This window comes from Anabrus simplex, chromosome 2 (genome assembly GCF_040414725.1).
Source record: "Anabrus simplex isolate iqAnaSimp1 chromosome 2, ASM4041472v1, whole genome shotgun sequence".
NCBI lineage: Eukaryota > Metazoa > Arthropoda > Insecta > Orthoptera > Tettigoniidae > Anabrus > Anabrus simplex.
The window spans coordinates 89,478,513-89,499,027 of NC_090266.1; the positions used below are offsets into that span (position 1 = coordinate 89,478,513).

A 20,515-nucleotide genomic window follows, 5' to 3' on the forward strand; every position below is an offset into this window, starting at 1 on the left:
TTTTTTTTTTTTTTTTTTTTGCTAGTGGCTTTACGTCGCACCAACACAGATAGGTCTTATGGAGATGATGGGATAAGAAAGGTCTAGGAGTTGGAAGGAAGCGGCCGTGGCCTTAATTAAGGTACAGTCCCAGCATTTGCCTGGTGTGAAAATGGGAAACCACGGAAAACGATCTTCAACGCTGCCGACAGTGGGATTCAAAACCCCCTATCTCCCGGATGCAAGATCACATTGGAATAATAACAGTAAGTTATTTGTTAAATAGACCACCTAATCAATACAAAGTCTAGTCTTGGATGATTTACATAGATCTGTTAACTAATAGTGGTTAAATGCCTTTTCAACTAGAATATCAACAAACTCACATTTTTGCAACATTTGAGCATTGCTTCAAATTGAGATAGTCCATAGAGATCCAATTCAAAACTGTTCTTCAACATATCTTCAATGTGTTCTACAACTTCACCAGATGCCTCTTACTTTCATCTTTTATCTTCATGATTATGATTAATTTCGGATCTCTTGACCAACCTTCGACTTTTATTCTCTCTTCTTTATTTTGAATATATATGATTTTTCGCCATCGTCTAATTGTAACCGCCGGACAGTCAACTTTATTTTTATAGCAATCTTACTACTTGTTGTATAACAGTCTGATGTTTTATCCATTGTACTTATCATAGCAGCCTTCTAATGTTAATTTTGTTAATACTTCCACCATTGTAACTCATCACATTGTATATTTTTAAACCATCATTGTTATTTTTAATGTTATTTTACTTCAAATCTCTTCAAGATTTTTAAAATTCATTTCATTATTACATGTTAATTAGATGTTTATTTTCCATCTAAGGTTAAGACAATTGCTGATGATGCCTTCATACAAGGCAAAACATGTACCACTATTAGTTAACAGATCTATGTAAATCATCCAAGACTAGACTTTGTATTGATTAGGTTGTCTATTTAACAAATAACTTACTGTTATTATTCCAATCAAATATCATCAATATGGACCAAAAATGATATTTATTACATGTAATGCAAGATCACAGCCGCGCACCCCTAACCGCATGGCCAACTCACCCGGTAGAACAAAGTTTACATGGGAAAAAGTTACACTGGTCTATATTAACAAAGTAGTTACTGAACTAAGTCTAAAACAGAAAACAATTATGGTTATTCGAACTGTTTTAAAAGATTGTTATAAATTTAATAATGCTCACCCTAACTACACTCATAAAATGGGCAAAGAAGGGGTTTGCCCAGACTGTCTGAAGTTTACAATCATAGTTCCAGTGTATAAGAAAGGAAACAGAAATAGTCCAGATAGAGACCGACCAGTAGCACTTCTTCTAGCCTTATACAAAATAATAATGCATGAATATGCAATTTTCAAAATAAACTGACATGCCAAATGTCATAGGATAGGGGCCCAGTATCGTGTAGGCCATCTAGCTTGGCCAAGTGCAGCAACTTGCTGTGGAATTGATTAGAGAAGTGGAAGAAACATCTGTGGAGAGATTCTAAACCATGCCGTTTGGATAGCTACCCATCGTTTCCTGTTATTTGTTCATGTAGGGTCTTGGGTATGAATGCATCTCACCACCACATCCCATTAAATTCTTGTCAAGGTACATATCAGGCAAGCAAGGTGGCTACAGCAGTCGTTAAAACTCTCCACAATGCTCGTCAAACCAATTCTAGACAACTTGGGCCCGATGACACGGTGCATTATCCCGCTGGAATATCTCATCATTATAGGGGTATGTGAAGTCCATAAAGGGCTACAAGTAGTCACCAAACAGTTCAACATAGCAATTACTGGTCATTGAAGTCTTCTGGTGGATCAGCAGATCCAGCCCATGCCATGCAAATACACGCTACGCCTGTACCGTGTCTTGTTGATAACTGGGGACAATGGCTTCATGGGGCCCTGCGCTTTATCCGAACCCTACCCTCAACTGAAAACAGCTGGAAGTGACACATCAAACCAAGCTACACATCACCAGTCCTCCAGATGTCCAATTAAGAACGTCGCGTGTCCAGGTAGGACGCTGTGTCTGGTGTCGTGGTATTAACAAGGGCACTCTGGTAGGTGTTCTACTACCATATCCCACTGATGTTAACCCATTCGCCTCACATTTAAATACCATAGGAGTTCACTAAGAAATCACATTTAAATACCGCTCTACGGCCGTCATCATCACACTATTATTTAGAAAATCATACAAAACCAACCAGTAAATATTCCTTTCTGAAAATTTGCAAGCATAATAACGAAGTAATAAACTTACCAATGCTGCTATTTTAGTACATCTGCTGGGTGTGGTTCACCTCAAAACATTCTTCTAAGTGAAGAGCTACGCCACACGTTTTGCACTGCCAGCAACTTTCGCTCCTTTTACCCCGGCTGTAGCACACAACACACCTTCTTGTGACTTTTGATTTCTTCTCTGTAGGGGGAATACGCATGGGAAAGTGGGCCCATGATTTAGCTTGTAACTGGTTGGGATGGTGCTCGCTGAAGGTCGACCTTGAACCGAGTACTCCGGCAACTGAACAGTCTCTAGTAGCAGCTGTGCAATGCTAGTTCGGAAGTCCGTGTAGCTCGTTTTTCTGTTAGCAGTGATCCTGTGATACACAGTGAAGGGATTGAAAATATGCATATCTAGGAGGTAAAAGAATATTTTCCTATACCCTTGCACTGTGCGTCACATGACGGGGAACAGAGCTGTAACTCGATCCTGAAGGTCAACACCACCCACCCCCTTCTGGTATTCAAGGCCACACTTGGGCTTTATCACTTCTTCCCTTGGGGTTTGTCCTCTCTTTCGTCTGAGTTTGCCTGTCCCTGTCATGTCAGCTGATTTGTGTTTAGTGGTGAGAAAGCAAACATCCTTGTTACCTTTCCACTTCACACACAACATACTGTTGGCAGCCCCGGTCTCATACTCTCCACGTTTTAGTTTCTTCTTACTGATATTGCGAGGCATGTCTTTTAGGTTCTGTCTAACAGTTCCAATTACATTCATCTGCTTGTCGTGTAGCCTTTTGAATAAATCTGGGGAAGAATACCAGTTATCTAAAAACAATGTATGTCCTCAGCCTAACAAGGGTTCACACATGTTGAGCACGTTTGTACTTGCTGGTAGACTTGGATCCGTTACATCATCACCTACATAAATTTTGAAAGACAGACAGTAGCCAGAACTTGATTCACAAATTTTCTAAATTTTTATTCCAAACTTAGAACGTTTAGACCTATTATACTGGACATATGAAAGGCGGCCTCTGAATTTCATTAGACTTTCATCTAGAGCAATGTCTTGTGAAGGTAAATATAATTCTGAAAATTTGGAGCAGAAATGTTGTATTATAGGCCTAATCTTTCTTAGTTTGTCATTACTATCGACTTGTTCATCGTCAACAAAATGTAAAAATCGTGAAATTATAATAAATCTTCCCCTGCTCATGATTTCACGAAAAATAGGAGTGTTTTTACTCCAGTATAACAGTGTTCTTGACTTTCGCACTTGTGACATTAGTATAACTAACGCAAAATATGCCCTAATTTCATCGGGTGTAGTCTCAAACCATTTGTCATCGTCTTTCAACTTTTTTCTGTCAGGATTGCTCAACTGTTTTGCTGCATATGAATTTGTCTCGACAGATATTTTGTCAAACAAAGGGTTCATGTATTCACAAAAAACTGAGAGTTCAGATAGTGGCTGCGTATCAAACCTTTTCAATAAATTTTCACTAACCCCACTGTATTCACCAAACTTATGTACAACAGGTTTGTCACTTTTTGTCCAGTTCCAGTCAGTCAAGTTAGTCTGTGCCGAGGTACAAGGTCGTTTCGAAAGACTCGGCACACCATCGTTATTTGCATCACTTTCTGTGTCATCAGAACTATTATACGCATCGCTAGTACTCGAACTAAGGACTTCAGGGTCTATTTCGTTGTCACAAACATCACTGCCTTCAATATCACTCTCTAAAACACTATCTATTAGCTTCCGTATTCCTTCTTCATCAACACCAGAACATCTGCTTGACGCCATGATGGCAACTGACAAGAGCGAAATTATGTGAAAAAAGATTCTCTTATCTCTTGTTCCGGAAGTGTGTGAGAACCTGGTGAAAGGGAAAATACCGAAGCCACATGTGTAAACTTCAGCTCAGAATGCATACAAGTGGCGTCTGTGGGTTAGTGACTGAACTATATGGATTGATGTACAGCTGTGCATCGCCGCGAGCAGAGCTTGTCATTTGATTCATATGCCACGAATAACTATGACGAGCTAGGGTCGTCAAATGATGCGATTGGGTTAAAGAATGCTGCAATGACCTGCCGGATATGCGTCTGGTATCTCCTGCATTGCATGTGGATGGTATTTGGACCAGTGTAGTTTGTCCCTTAGCATGGACACTTCTAGCCAGAGGCTACTAATCGTGATCATTAAACATCTGTGGTCAGCCACTGCGGGTGGTAATGCCTTCCATGAGGTATTCCTGATAAAAATGTGACACTGCTGATTGAGGAATGTTAAATGTCTGCACAACTTCGACAATGGAATGTTCCATCTATCTGGCCGACACTATCATGCCTGATATCATAAAAAGAAAGAAAGGTTCCACCTAATCAATACTTATTTATTACCACATGTATGATGGAATATCACATGTATAATAGGACCGGTTTCGACCTCTTACAAAGTCATCCTCAGCTGCATTAGAATCCTGTTTGCATTTTGTATTATGCCTCATTCCTAAAAGCTTTATGACATATTCTGAAATTTAAGAACATTATGTTGATTACACTTTTGCTAAGAGTTCCAATGTTACAATATAGCTAAAATTATAACACGTTAAATACTTTTATTACATAATATAATGACCCAATATACACATGTAATTATAATAAAATGGATTCGTCTTTTCTTTCTAATGCATAATGTAAGAATAATTTACCATAGGCTTTTGCCTATTCAGTTAAAACAAGTTCCATTCTTATAAATGTTTAGTCATGTATGAGGCGAGCTTTGTTGATATTTGTGAATATTACAGCAGTAAATTAGCAGTAAAATACGCCAGTCAAGTGTAATTATATGCTGATGGCTCAATAAAATATATTACATATCTACATTAAAATATTAGCAAACATGGTTGAATGTGCTTAAATGCTCTTTTGAAAGTCTAAAACAGTTGATAACAATAAATCTTGCGTTGTTTTGCGTTACGTATTACATTGAAATAATGTGAAATTTGCCCATTATACAAACATATAAACACATTAAAGTATTTAAAACATTGCAAGGTATGCTCAGACGCAAATGTCTGTTTGTAGTTTAAATTAACAAATGACAGCACATTCTTATGTTATTTTAAAAAAGACTGATGAACATGCGAGTTAAAAGTCTCAATTTGCATAAGCCTTAGCCGATACACTTTGTGTAAAACTCAACCACTTTATCTTTCTAATTTTGTTTTCGTGACTTGAACCTGGCTTGTTTGACTTGGCTGATGTTCTGGAAATTGTTCAATTTGAACGACAAGGTCGTAATTGTTGGTGGCTCTTTCCTTTCTTATAATGTTGGTGTTGATAAATGTTGTTGTGGAGTGGTTGAGATGTATGCTGCTTGGCTGTCTGTGGGCGCAGTGCTTCTAAACGTAAAAAGACAAATGGTGAACACGACTTTTAGGCCTACGGTACATATAAAAGTCCGTTTTAGTTACTCATATCACGTCTTTCATTACATCGCATTAATTCCTCTGGTGAGGTTGACGTCAGGAAGGGCATACAGTCGTAAAAACTCGCTATGAAGATTCATCTCACTTCATATTCGACCCCGCAGAAGAAAGGGATAAGGGTATCATGTTATCACATAATTAAATATTGATACAAAAGAACTTAATGGCCAGTCATTTGTCGCTTTCAGTTCAGCAGTAGGCCTACCATACAGTAAACCTGATCACTGCTTTCTTTTGAATTATCGCCTTGCGCCACCAACTTCCCTGTCCTGCTAATGGCGTGTCAGCAATTCAAGTGACGTCATCTTCACTGCCATCTCGCCAGTCGCGTCAGCCATGCTTCATTCTCTTTGAGCCATGCACTGCAATCAAGAGCATACGAGGTCCCGTCTTTTTGAACCTTTTAAAAATAATTTCGTTCCTGTCTATAGAGTCTAAACAGTGTGTATCTATTCCCAAATGATTTCTGGAGATGGTCTCTGACATTCCCAGTTGGTGTATATGTAGCAGAAGCCATTCCTTCCGAATAACGCTGTACTGTAGAAGGCATGCCAAACCATCAGCTGATAACTAGCATACGTATGTTACGAGTTGTACTTCGAATGTAATACACAGTAACTGGAAACATTCTTTTGATAACTGCGGTTGTTGAAACACAGACCCTTATTTTTAAGTACATTTCATGCTTGTTCTCTACATTTATCACATCTGGACTGACGTAAACAGCTGTCCACGAGATGACAGACCACATTGTTTAGGTTAGGTATATTATATCGCCCTGATAGTGCCAAAAGTTCCTTGACGGAAAGAATAAAATTAAATAACAGGAAAATATACCGCATTTATGGATATCTACAGGTGTGGCAGTAATGCGTTTTATTAAAATAATGTTTAATTTCGTACATTAGTTGTCTCCTTTTTTATTAACTCATACCCTAGTATGTTTTGTTTGGCGTCTCCGAAAATCGTTTAAAGTAAGTGGGGACATAAAATTATTATTATTATTATTATTATTATTATTATTATTATTATTATTATTATTATTATTATTAGGTACATTGGTGGGTAAAACAATCGTTTTAATTGGGTAGCTTTTATCAAGTTTTAAACTTACTTCTCTCCAAATATATACCTATATTGGCCAGAGTTACGAGATATTAAACGATATTAGCGAGAATTCTTAACGTTGAAAAATTTACTCGCTATAACGGATTGTCGTTATATCAGATTTTTCGCTAAAGTTGGCGAAAACTCCATACACAGTACAATCGGCATGGAACGGCAATCAGTTTGTTCAAAACTTGCATTTTCATGGATGATATCCACACAACGGCTTGCCTGTTAGTTATTTTTTGAAATCCGATAATACGTGAAAATGTACGTTTAATTTCATTCTGAAAAAGTATTAAAATTAAGCGTTTGTTTACTTAGCCTTTATTTCTAACGAGTTAACAACGGCTATCAACCATGTCATTTACGCATTTGTTACGAAAACATGTTCCCTTCTTGCATTTCTAATTTTCTTTATGGAACAGCAATTGATGGGTATTACTAATCGACACAATAATAATTATTAAATGTCGTATGGTCCACCTTTTTTCAATACTATATTATGCAGTATTATTGAATTACATTACTAAACCAGGGACTAGTTTTGGCCTTGGCTGGCCATCTTCAGCCTTAATGTAATATATCGTCCCTGCTCTGGCAAACTAGCAAAAGTGAAAAAATAGCGAATCTGCATTTATGGTCTAAATTTTACTATTTGTATATGATCTACCCTCTGGCAAAGTATTGTTTCTGTATCTTATTCCACATCGCCACAATCAACTGCATTGAATTCACTAATCTGCGTTGTTAGTATTTTCAACTATGCAGAAGTAGCGAATCTGCATTACTGTTAGTTTACCGTAGTCACCATAGTTGAGGTTTGGAACATTCACTGCAGCAAACTAACGAAAGTGCCCAGTGTGCTGTGGAACAATACGCTGCTTCCCGAGTTTTATTTCTGGATGCGTGAGGATTGCTACCAAGTTTAGATTATATATACAGTTTATTTAGAATTAGAAGCGTTTGTGTTCTACATAGTAGAATGTTTGATTACTAGAACCAGACGTAACATTGCTGCTTTGTTCACTTGAATTTAGCAAGCTCTCACCAGAGAACAGATTAGGAAAGTGCTCCTTTGTAGTAGCACTGTCCACTTGGCAAGAGAGGAAAACCACCTGCTACTTCCTGCCACCACCCTCAACGAGACAGTCTGTAACACGGAGTGTTGGCAGATAGTCGCGTGACAAAAGAGACATAGCACAAATGGATAGGTTCCCAAACATGAGGGGACGAACACTTCTACAACTTGCTTTACGTGAAAATCCGTCAAATACCTTCTGCGGTAGTAACACATCAAATGATTACGTTCAGTCACCAGGAAGTAGCCGATGTCCAAGTTCATCAAACTTAATTCTGGTAAGTTTCTATAATTATATTTAATTTCTTACTCCCGTTACAAAGATCCAACTTCCAAAACATTGTATTTCTATCCGACATCAGATGGTGTCAGAAGCTGTAAAATTTAAAATGCATGTATATAAATATTTCAGGAACATGGAAGTTACAATATTGAGGATTTAGTGACGGATATGCCTCGTAGAACAAATAATGAGAATTATGAAGTTGACAAACTTTTACCTGTATTTGGAGACGACTCGGATAAAGATCCCTATGCTGGCCATGCGTCAGACTTCCACGGAAATGAATCTGCAGCCGCAATGTCCTCACTAGTCAGTCCTATGCTGGTTTTTATTGTAGGTAAGTAGACATATTGTTTCTCTTAATGAAATAAATGGGTAACCTTCCTGTTTTAAGGAACCATTTTATAAATTGTGTTTTTCCCTCTTAACCCCCAAAATTCACAATTATATTTATGCTTTATTAATATGCATGCATATAAAATATTAAAGCCAATTTCTATTCATTTCTGGCCACTTGAGCCACTCTAGTGAAAATTACTGTTACAGACACAACCAAATTCAACTGAATTTTTGGTTTGGTTTTTGTGTGTCTTAGTGTTATATTTTCTATTTTTAGGTGATGAGAAAGAACCTGCCGGTACTGAAAATATTCTCATTGCTCAAAGTCATGGGATTTCACCTCGTCCAGTACCCACCCAGAGAAACAATGAATGTGGAGAGGAGACAAATCCTGCCCCTGGCACAGCTCTATCTCAACAGTCACCACCCAAGTGGAAGAGAATATTCAAAAGAAAAGTCATCTCAAGGGAGAATGTTATGAAACCCTGAAATGAAAACAAGTAGTGCCAAGGCCTACCAAAATTTTTCAGAAGATGAAAGAGGAAAAATCTACAAACATTTCCGGAACCTACCAACACTTTTTGAACAACACCAATTTATTATTCGTCACGTCACTGAACAGTCCAAGAAAAAGGGAAACAGCTGATGGGCCTACAAGACGTGATTTGTCCAAAACTTACACTCTCACCAAAGAAGGAGCTAAAGTTACTGTGTGCCACGAGTTTTTCCTGGATGTTTTAAACATCTCTGAAGGTTTAGTCAGGGGAGCACTGCGTAAAGTCAATGAACAAGGAATTTTACTTCCTGAGATGCGAGGGAAACACAAACCAAAGAACAAACTTAAGATAAAAGACGAATCATTCATCAGGGAACACATACTGTCTTCCCCAAGTATAGAATCACACTACTGTCAGAAGAAAAGTGAGTATAGATTTCTTGAACCTAACCTGAACATTACAAAAATGTATGACCTATAAAAAGAGAGATGCACTGAATCAGAAAGAATATGTGCGAAATTTGAAAAGTACAGAAGAATATTCCGTGAATACAAAATTGCCTTCCATGTTCCTAAGAAGGATCACTGCAAAAATTGTTCAAAATATGAAGAAAAAAGGAAAACAGCCGAATTAACTGAAGTTGAGAAAGAATCATACAAGGAACATTTGGAGAGGAAAGAAGCTGCCCAAAATTTGAAATATATTGATATATATTAAGAGAATGCAAAGAGTGACAAGACAATTTTGGCATTTCAATTTGATTCGCAAGCTGTGTTGAGTACCCCCAAAGGAGTTCAAGGCCCTTTTTTCTATGTACGGAAGCTGGCTGTTTATAATTTAACAGTTTACAATTTAGTTGACACCTCAGTGGAATGTTTTATTTGGGACGACACTAAAGGAAAGGGAGGAAGCGTGGAAATTTCAAGTAGCATTTACTCTTACCTCATGAAATATCCTAATGCGGAGGCAGTAATTATGATGTCTGACAGGTGTGAAGGACAGCAAGAGAACACTAATTTTGTGTGTATGTGTATAGAAGCAGTACAAAAACACCCAAAACTTCAGCAGATTGATCATATTCATTTTGAATTGGGGCATAGTTTGATGGAATGTGACTCCATCCACCAAAAAATATTCATGTCTGCAAAAAATCTCCCAGTATACACTCCAGAAGGGTGGGTTCAACAGATAAGAAATGTATGCAAAATTCCAGCACCCTACAATGTTTCTGCATTTCTGCACAACGACTTCATTGATTTCAACCCAAAGAAGGCTAATTTTACACCTGAGGAAGATAATACTTCTTTGCCTTCCTGACAAACGGTGTGGTTTTGTTACACGAAGGATGAACCATATACAGTTCAGATAAAGACTGGGTATGAAGAAAGCAACTTCAAAAAGTTCACTTTCAAGCGTCGAAAGGGCCGCCCATCAAAATCTGAACCAGTGAAACCTTACTCTTCAAGATTCCCCCATTTCTGATACCAAACGGAAGGATCTTCTAAAACTTTGCGATGACCTGCAAATCCCAAAGGCATACCATGGGTTTTATGAAAATCTTCCCTCATCAGCAACAGCGAGAGATGCTCTACTGAGCCAAACATTTCAGAGGAGTCCGACTTTGAATAGACTGGAAAGGTGTGCTTTTAGTAGAACAATAACTGTCAAATATTTACTTTAATTATTTTGTTACTACTTGAAAGTGCCTTCAATTCCTAATGTAAAAGTGTTCTAATAAAAATATTCGTCACAAATCTTATTTTCTTCAAATTTGTCTTATTCTTAAGTACAACTGCATCTACCTAATAGATCATTATTGGCAAAACAGAAACAGTTTTAGAGCAGAATGAACGCCTTATTACACTGATAATCGACGAGAAGTTTAATAAACACGCTAAGGCAATGTAACGAATCTGCTTTTCTGTTCTAAAAGCTAAGAGAAGCACAAAATGCAAAAATATCCTTAAACATGATGGTAAATAAGATTCTTTTCACAAATAAACAAAACTGTAAATACAAAAATGGATTTTACGTGAGCAGTCAAAGTTACTTTTAGCTCTCCTGAAAAATGAACAATTTGCACATTCGCTGGTCTGCCGTAGTGGGGACGATATCTAATAACTAAACAAATGTAAAAACACACAACTGACATGAAAACTAAAGTACAAACACACTATTAACATTAAAATCTGGGCTGAACAACGTGTAAAATCTGAAAAATAAATTATGCTCTAAATCTTAGCAGGCAACTCCCTTCCACTGGGGGCCTGTCTAAAAAAAGAGCTGCACCACCTCGGGATGAGGAAACGAGTTTACTTTAGTTAAGAAATATTCACGGTTGTTGCTAGGCCTGTTAATATAGGCAGGCCAGATCATTAACAAAGTGATCGTTTAATATCTCGTAACTCGGGTCAATATAGGGTTTTCTGGGAGAGTAGTAGGTTATAAACATGATAAAAACAATCCAATCACAACTGTTTTACTCGCCAACATACCTAACAAATAATAATATTGATTTTTTATGTCCCCACTTACTTTCAACTACTTTTGGAGATGCCAAATAAAACATACTAGGGTATGCGTTAATAAAAATGGAAGACAACAAACGTATGAAATTAAACATGATGATAATAAACGCATTACCGCCATACCTGTAGATATCCATAAATGTGGCAAACTTTCCTGTTATTATTTTTATTCTTTCCGTCGTGGAACTTTTGGCACTATCCGGGCGATACCATACCTAACCTAAACAATGCGGTCTCTCTTACCTCGTTTACAGCTGTTTAGGTAAATCCTGATGTGATAAATGTAGAGAACAAGCTTGAAATATACTTAAAAATAGGGGTCTGGCTTTCAACAGCCGCAGTTATCAAAAGAATGCTTCCAGTCATCATGTATTACATTCGGAAATACAACTCGTAACATATGCTAGTTATCAGCTGGTGGTTTGGCACGCTTTCAACAACACTGTTTTATTCAGAAGGAGTGGCTTCTGCTACATATACACCACCTGGGAATATCAGAGACTATCTCAGAAACCATTTGGGAATAACTTCACACAGTTTGGACTCTGTAGCCGAGAACAAAACTATTTTTAAAAGGTTCAAAAACATGGCACCTCGAATGCTCTCGGTCTCGATTGCAGTGTATGGCTGACGAGATGGCAGAGAAGATGACGTCACTTGGAGTGACAAGCAGGTAGCAGGGAAGTTAACAGTGCAAAACTATTAAAATGAAAGCAGTGAACAGGTTTACTGTGTGGTAGGCCTACTGCTCAACTGACAGAGACAAATGACTGGCCATTGAGTTATTTTGTATCAATATTGCACAATATGATAATACGATACCCTTATCTCTTTTCTCTACGGGGTCGAGTGCGAACTGAGATGAATCTTTGTAAAGAGTTTTTATGACCATGACACCATATGACCTTCCTGACGTCGACCTCATCAGAGGAATTAATGAGATGAAATGAATGACGTGATATAGTAACAAACAGATTATATTTACTTTATATGTAGGCCTAAAAGTCATGTTCACCATTTATTTACTTTTCACATTTAGAAATACTGCATTCCAATGAAAATAGCCAGTATAACTCAAATACATTAATAAGTTTGTTAATGAACAGTGTAGAATGTTTGCATGTACAATTTATAGCTCTTTATAGCCTAGAAGTCATGTGTTCACTGCACAAAATTTGAGTTTATCCCATACTGGACCCCTCTTTACTTCTTTTGGCTGTAAAAGTGGGGAAAAAAGGGGTCTAATATGCAAGTAAATATGGCATATAATACGCTCCAGTAGAGAAATGATAACCTTCTCGCTATAAATTTATATGATAGTAATCTTTCCAAAATTTAATCAGACGCGAGAAAATATAAAACTAACCTCTGATATCAATGACGCCCTCTGCCATATCTTGAGGTGTATCCCATTCTTACCTAATTGCAGTATTTAGAATTAAAATTAAGCAATAGTTTACTTCAGCTTTTATTTTTAAGAGTTAACAAATGCTATCGGACACGTTATTTATGCATTTATTATGAACACATGTTCTCTTCTTTCTTTTTTAATTTTCTTTGTGGAACAGCAGTCGACAGGTATTACTCCAACATTGCCTCTGAATGTCGACGAGAGAGCTCGCTAGTGGACTTAGCGAGGAAACTGTACCAAAGGTGATCGATCGCATGCAATATGATTGCCGAATGCATAAATGTCTGTAATGGAAAAAATCGTGCATGCTTAATTGCTCGTAATAATGGATGCATCAGTGATAGGGCTCTCGCTGTAACCAAAGGATAATACACCGTTCAATATAGAAATTTTGAAGGGACAGACAAAAACTGTCATTATAACAGAGTTCTCATTATATGCCGTACTCGTTTTAGTGGAATTCTACTATAAATAGTTACCACTTGTACAATGAGACTGCATCCAGAAAGGGCAAGAAAGTTATGAAACATAATCAGTTTCGCTGGAGCCTTGTGATAGACTTGGTTGGAAATCATTGGGATGGGAAGGAGTCCAAGAGAGGCAGACCATCATCCGCAGAAAAGGGAAAGCATAAGGGCTGTGCAGTGTGCTCTAACAGATATATAAAGGGAGGGTGCTTGCTTGTTGTTTAAAGGGGCCTAACATCTAGGTCATCGGATAAAGGGAGGGAGGCATGAAAGTAGGTATATTTGTGAAACGTGTGAACAAAAGCCAGCATTACATGTTGGTGAATGCTTCAAGAAATACCATACCCTACTGAACTATAAGTTGGTTCAAAAACACGCACAACATTGACTACATTTTACATTCTTTTCAGCATATTAACATTTACTTATTTCTTGTCTATACATATAAAGTAAGAGTTTTGTGTGTACATTGCTCAGAATTTGAAAAGAATGGTATTTCTGTATCAGCCATGTCCAATGTAACAAGGAAATGCACTTTCTACTTTTTCATAATTTCTGTCTGTCTGTATGTATGTACACGCATCACGAGAAAACTGCTGAAGAGAATTCAATGAAAATTGGTATGTAGAGTTGGGGGGTGAGCCACTACAATCTGGGCTATAAATCATTTTATTCACGCTAAGTGAGATGGTAGTTTAGGGGAAGGCCTAAAATTTAATTCTCAAATTTTTTTATTATTAGTGGTCCTTCTGATAAATACCACACAACTAAAGTTATATAGAATTAAATTTCCAATCATTTATGTTTTATTCAGTTTTACCGTACCGACTATGATAAGAGTGGTATTTCAGAGTCGGAATAAACCTACAGTAGAAGTCCGCAATAGCGAGTACGGCATATAACGAGAACTCCATTATAGCGACACTATATTTCTGTCCCTTCAAAATTCCTATATTAAACTGTGTGTCGTCCTTCGGTTACAGCGAGAGACCTATCACTGACGCATCCGTTATTACGAGCGATTAAGCGCGCGCGATTTTTTCCGTTCCCGATATTTATGCACCCCAGCGATTATATTGCATGCGATACCTTCGATATTGTTTCCTCCCTATGTCTACTAGCGAGTTTTCTTGTCGACATTCGAAGGCGATGTCAGAGTCGATTAGTAATACCCGTCGACTGCTGTTCGTGAAGAAAATTCGAAATGAAAGAAGACAATTTCGTAATAAATGCGTAAATAATGTGGCCGATAGCAGTTGTTAACTCGTTAAAAATAAAGACTGAGATAAACGATCTCTTAATTTTAATGTCACATACGGAAATTTAGTAAGAATGTGATACACCTCAAGATATGGCAGAGTACATCACTGATTTCAGAGGATAGTTCATATCTTCTCACGTCTAGTTAAATTTCGGAAAGGCAATTTACATGTAAATTTTTAGCGAGGAGGTTATCATTTCTCTACATGTGTTTCAAATATGTTTTCATGATACATATACGGTTAGGATAGGTGACGCCGTTTGAAAAAGAAAACTGAAGTGTTTGCCACGGAAACCTCTGGAGTGATACTGTATTTCTCCGAATCCAAGACGACGTTTCCTATCAGAATCTCATGTGAAAACTTATGGGTTGTCTTGCATTCGCGGCCTAACAGTAAGTTAATGGATACCACTGGCAACTACCACGGTAACCACGCTGCTTCTTTTCACACGCGTACAAAACTCGTTGACAGTAAACGACCGACTCTTTACTATAGCCTACATCGCTAGCCGCGACAACCAGTTGTACAGTGCCTGTGTGTAACGTCACTAGATCTCGGGAAATAGTGAAGAGAGAATGACGTTCTATTAGCCTCTACAAAAACGTTTCTCAAATCTGCAGAATGGCATCAAAACATGTGAACCTTCGAATTCTTAGACAGGCCGGCTGCTCAGTGGCAGAGTTATAACACGTCTATTGTACTTGACGCTTAGTAAAATTAAGTTTTATAGGCAGCAGGTATATTTTCGTGATGGATAGTCGTATTGTAAAGATACGTGGAAAAGGTATTGCCGGCAAATTTTCAACGGGTTCTTGTCGATATTATGATGCCAATTTAAGTAAATGGTTATTAAACACTCGGAAATGTAAAGTAATTGTGCAAAAAAATACAGCACAGGCCTAACTAAAGCCAATATTTGGCGTTAGCGTGAAGACAAAGAGCTAAAAAATGCGTACTGTACAAAAAATACATTCAGTGGTCCGCAACAAGGTTGCTTTAAAGAAGTCGAAGATGAAATTGTGAGGTATGTGCATGAAAATCGCAAGGGCGGAATGGCCATACCGTGGCGCAATAAACTCGTTCGTTGACTTTCAACGTCCGCGATTAGGCCTATACAACGCTAGGCGGCAAGCGAGACGTGCATGTAGCGGTAACTGGTTATATTATGACGCTGAGTAAAAGTAACGGTTTTATAGACAGCAAGAATAATTTCCTGATGGATCATCGCATTGTAGAGCCGCATGGAATAGGTATTGCCGGAAAATTTTCAACGGGTTCTCTTCAGTATTATTATGCCAATTATAAGTTAATGGTCGTTAAACCCGCAGAAATAAAGGATAATTGTGCAGCCGCAAAAAATACGGCATGACAAAAGCCAATGTTCGGCGTCTAAAAATAGTCTGAAATGCGTAGGCCTACTGTACAACAAAGGCATTCATATGATTTTACAAAATACTTTTTGAGCCTGATTTAAATTTTTTGAAGGAAAATTTGGGGTTCGTCTTGGATTCCGAGAAATACAGTACCATATTTTTTCAGAATTAAATTAAACATACACTTTCACGTAGTATTGGATTTCGAAAAATAACAGGTAAGCCGTAGTGTGGAAACGCAAGTTTTGAACAAACTGATTGCCGTTTCAAACCAAATTTTAATGTGTATGGGTTTTTTCGACTTATACAAAAATCGCATATAACGACAATCTGCTATAGCGAGTAAATTTTTCGCTGTTATGAATTCTCCCTATAACGAACTTCTACTGTAAATGTGAAGGCGCTTAACATTGATCAACAATAACATTACATTGACCATTGTTTGTTGTGATGTTGTCTCCTATGCTGCCACTTAACTCTGATAAATGGGATTACTGCTGCGTACCGAGTATAACAGCCTGGCCGAATACTGGCGGGAAATAGCTAGGGAGTTGGAAAACTTTCTTCTTTAGCATGTCATTCCTCTGGTTCATACATTTTCTGATTCTGCTGGTACATAACACACTGGTTCCAGCTATTCGATCCCTACTCTGACGCGCTCTTTCCAATGAGCAGTGTGCACACTTAAGGTCAATGCTCACTTACTATTAGTAGTATGACCTCATCTAGAATTACAATTTAGGCCTACTCTACATTATAGCACCACAATTCACTAAATAACTCAAAATTCAACCCTCAAAAGGGCCGTTTCTTAGAAAAGCTTCTTCCTCTTCACTTTTATTAAATTCTACATTAATTTTATTCCAAATTAGCAGTGAAGAGGTTATTTCTCCTCTGACTTGGAGGAAAAATTTGCCTCCAAGTCAGATAGATTTTTCCATCGCCAGTGTAGTGAACTGAGATTTTCCGACTCATCGGGTACCACTACGAAACAGATTAGTAAAAGGGCAGAGTTTCTGCCCTGGGACTCTCCGCTATTTGACCCCCACCCCCCCGCCGAAAAAAGACAAAGAGTGTTCAAGGATCATGGCTGTCTGTGGTTGGGTCATTCCAGCTCTAGAACTTTGGACTGTTAGATTGGCAGCGTAGTACTGTTCGTTAAAAGTGAGCAAATGTGTGGTTTTTCATTTGATCGAGTATTTCATATAAAAGCATTGTTTTTAATGATGTCATTGTAATGATCTACGTTCATTTTGATTGGGAAACCACTAAGGCAGTCTTTCTGAGGACTGTAAAAAGGCAGGTGGAGAGTGAGTTCTCACATTATAATGAAAACTCCCCAACCTGATTGTGACTGATGGTAGGCAAGCGGGCCAACCATTACAATGAAAATTCCCTAACCCAGCCTCCATATGAGAAAAGACATTTGGTGACTTCCCCGCTGCGTTTCTAGGGTAACATTAAGAGCTATGCAATTTAATACAATCTTGCTCGCAACGTGTACACTACCTAACCTAGAATTCTGTATACAATGTAGAATTCCGTAACGAAGCACGGGTACATCAGCTAGTTGGGAATAAATCCAGTATGTTGCAATAGAGAAAATTTTTGAACAAATGTACTGAAATAAATCTGAGTAGGCTACAAGCAATACTGAAAATAAATAAGAGTGCAAAAGGTTAAGTTACTCCATTTAAAAGAACTAATGGATAATTTTAAGGGAATATTTAGATGAATACCAATAGATTTGTTCAGCATAAAATTCTCATTCCTCCCTCTCACTATGAGGTTAAACTGAAAAAAAAAAAAAAATTAAAATTAACACACAGAATATTCGCTTACCTAAAAAACCAACAAACGTTGCAGGAATGATAAAGTCTGCTAACCAATGCAGGCACATAGTGAGAGCTACCGCACGTCCTCTAGCAGCAGCTGGGAATAGTTCAGCCAGTAGTAACCATACCACAGGCCCCAGTCCAAAGGCAAATGCAGATTCATAACATAGCAAAGTGAACATTGCTAAGTACCGCAATCCTGGTGAGAGTACAGAAGAAACCTCCGAACAAGGATTAAGATCACTCCAGGAATCTCTTGCTATGAGTGATACAGGTGTAGGCAAATATGGATAAGGAGGAGTCCCTGCTGGAAGCAACTGGGAAGAAATATCTTCTGGTGACGGAACCAATGAACCTCCAGATTCAATTACTCCACATGGTTCCAGTTTAGTATCCAACAGGAGAACAATTTCACTCTCCTCCACAGCAGAAAACACTCCTAGAAGTGCTATGCTCGTCATCATGCATGTTGCACTGACGATAAGGGAAGGCCGGCGTCCAACACGGTCAACAGCACAAAGGGACAAGAATGTTGCACATACCTGCAACATAAATGCGAAACAAGATCTTCAGACATATTCCTTTATTAACTGGAAGTAAATTTTCATACTTCAGAGAATTAGAGCTTTCAGGATGAGCGTCCTTATCTCTCTTTACTTGAACTTCACAACTTCAAAGAGGTATCAACACATACAAAACTTAAAATAGCGACGTAAAAGCCACTAGCAAAAATAAAAAAAATAAAAAAAAAATTCAAAACAATTTACAAAACAATTTGGTTAAGAGAAAGAATTTAAAAAAAGTACTTGCCCGATGAGTACATGAAACATGGTCTGATTCTATATTGTTAGGAAACCAAATATTTACATGCAATCCTGTCTATATCATTGTCTTCATTCATCCCCGAACTTCCTATCTAACCTTTCCATCTTTTCTGCCGTCATTTGTCATTTCACATTTCCATTCCTCTTGTCTTTTACACCTGCCTTCTCTGTTAATTATTTTTCATTATACACTATTAGCCATTAAAACTGCAACACCAAGAAGGATGTTAGGTTTTTTTATTATGAGACAATTTTATGCAAATCAGCCACAAAAAAAAGTGATTTACTGTTAATTTTAGAACATACTATTGCCCTATGAGCGTCAGGTCAGGAAATATCCTGCTACCACATGTGACAGACGGTACAACCTGCGACTGTCTGGCCGAGGGTCAGGCGGCCATTACCAAACCTGACAACCAGAAGGGGGGCCAACTGCTACGGGCGGAGGAGTTCCCCTTTTGGAGGCCAGATGATGCCTGTGTGCAGGAAATGGCACATAAATTCATCAGAAGTTGGCAGTCAATGGCTACGAAGGCGGAAGAAGGAACTTTGTAAATACCTCAACGGCGGAGTAGGCAGAGGAACTGCGAACCACAAACTGCTGCCTTGCAAATAAGGAGTGGACTCCAAAGGCTAAGGGAAGATACCCTGACAGAAAACGGGCTGGCATGACAGCTAAGAGGGCAGCCCCCTCATCATGCTAGCTTCCGTAGGGTTAATAACTCACATGGTATGAAATTAACTATTCAGAGAAACATGAGAGTAGCCGGACGGATAACAAGGGAACAACCTGGCGTGGAAAGGTATATGAGAATTGGTACTTGGAATGTGACCTCTGTCAGGGAAGGAGGTAGAAATAGTCGAAGAAATGGAAAAGTACAAGCTTGCCATACTTGGAGTCAGTGAAACCAAGAGAAAAGGTAATGGCCAAATAAATTTGGATAAGGGATATGTAATGAGATACTCAGGAGTCAGCAGGAATGAATGGGCAAAATAAGGTGTGGCCATCATTATGTCTGAAGCAGTGGAAAACAAAGTGACAGGATGGGAACCTATTAACTCCAGACTTATCACAGTGGATCTGGAACTAGAAGAATGTATTATGCTATTGCAGATCTATGCCCCCACTGAAGATATGCAAGAAGTAGATAAGGAGCAATTCTATGCTTAATAGCAAAAAGCTATAGATAAAGCTAGGGAAAGAAGTAGACATGTTATTGTGATGGGGGACTGGAATGCTAGGATCGGAAATAGGTTACGTCGAGGACATGGATGTATGGGTCAACATGGAGCAGAACGAACCATCTGTACCAATGGTGAAAGAATGCTGGAATTCTGTATTGATAATGAGCTAAGGATTGGCAACACCTTCTTCCCCCATAAAAGTATCCATAAAATAACTTTTGAGGCAGTAGGCCGAGGAGCAAAGAGTTGTATTGACTACTTTTGTTACACTAAAAACATGACTTATGCAGCACTAGATGTAAGGGTCTTCCGCAGTGCAGAAATGAGTACAGAACATCGGCTTCTGGTTATGAAAACAAGGTTCACGGCTACACCCACACCCTCTCATCTTCGATTTGAGAAAATAAGAATTTTTGCATTTAGAGAGGAAGAGGTAAGGCAGAATTATGCTCAGAAGTTGGGGGAAATACTTCAGCAAAGAGAAAGAGAAGAACCTGAGAGAGGTTGGAACTTAGAAGAGAGATGGAGTGAATTTAAGACGAATATTATTAATGTAGCAGAAGAGG

General features: G+C 38.2%; 1 protein-coding gene across 1 annotated transcript in view; it reads right to left on the bottom strand.

Annotated features, from left to right (window-relative positions):
- The window catches only part of LOC136864904 (solute carrier family 2, facilitated glucose transporter member 10), a 154,668-nt gene that overhangs the window by 49,557 nt on the left and 84,596 nt on the right, over positions 1-20,515 (bottom strand). Inside the window, exon 3 of the mRNA XM_067142313.2 lies at positions 17,948-18,482. Coding sequence (XP_066998414.1) covers positions 17,948-18,482 — 535 coding nt within the window. The remainder of the gene's footprint in view (positions 1-17,947; positions 18,483-20,515) is intronic.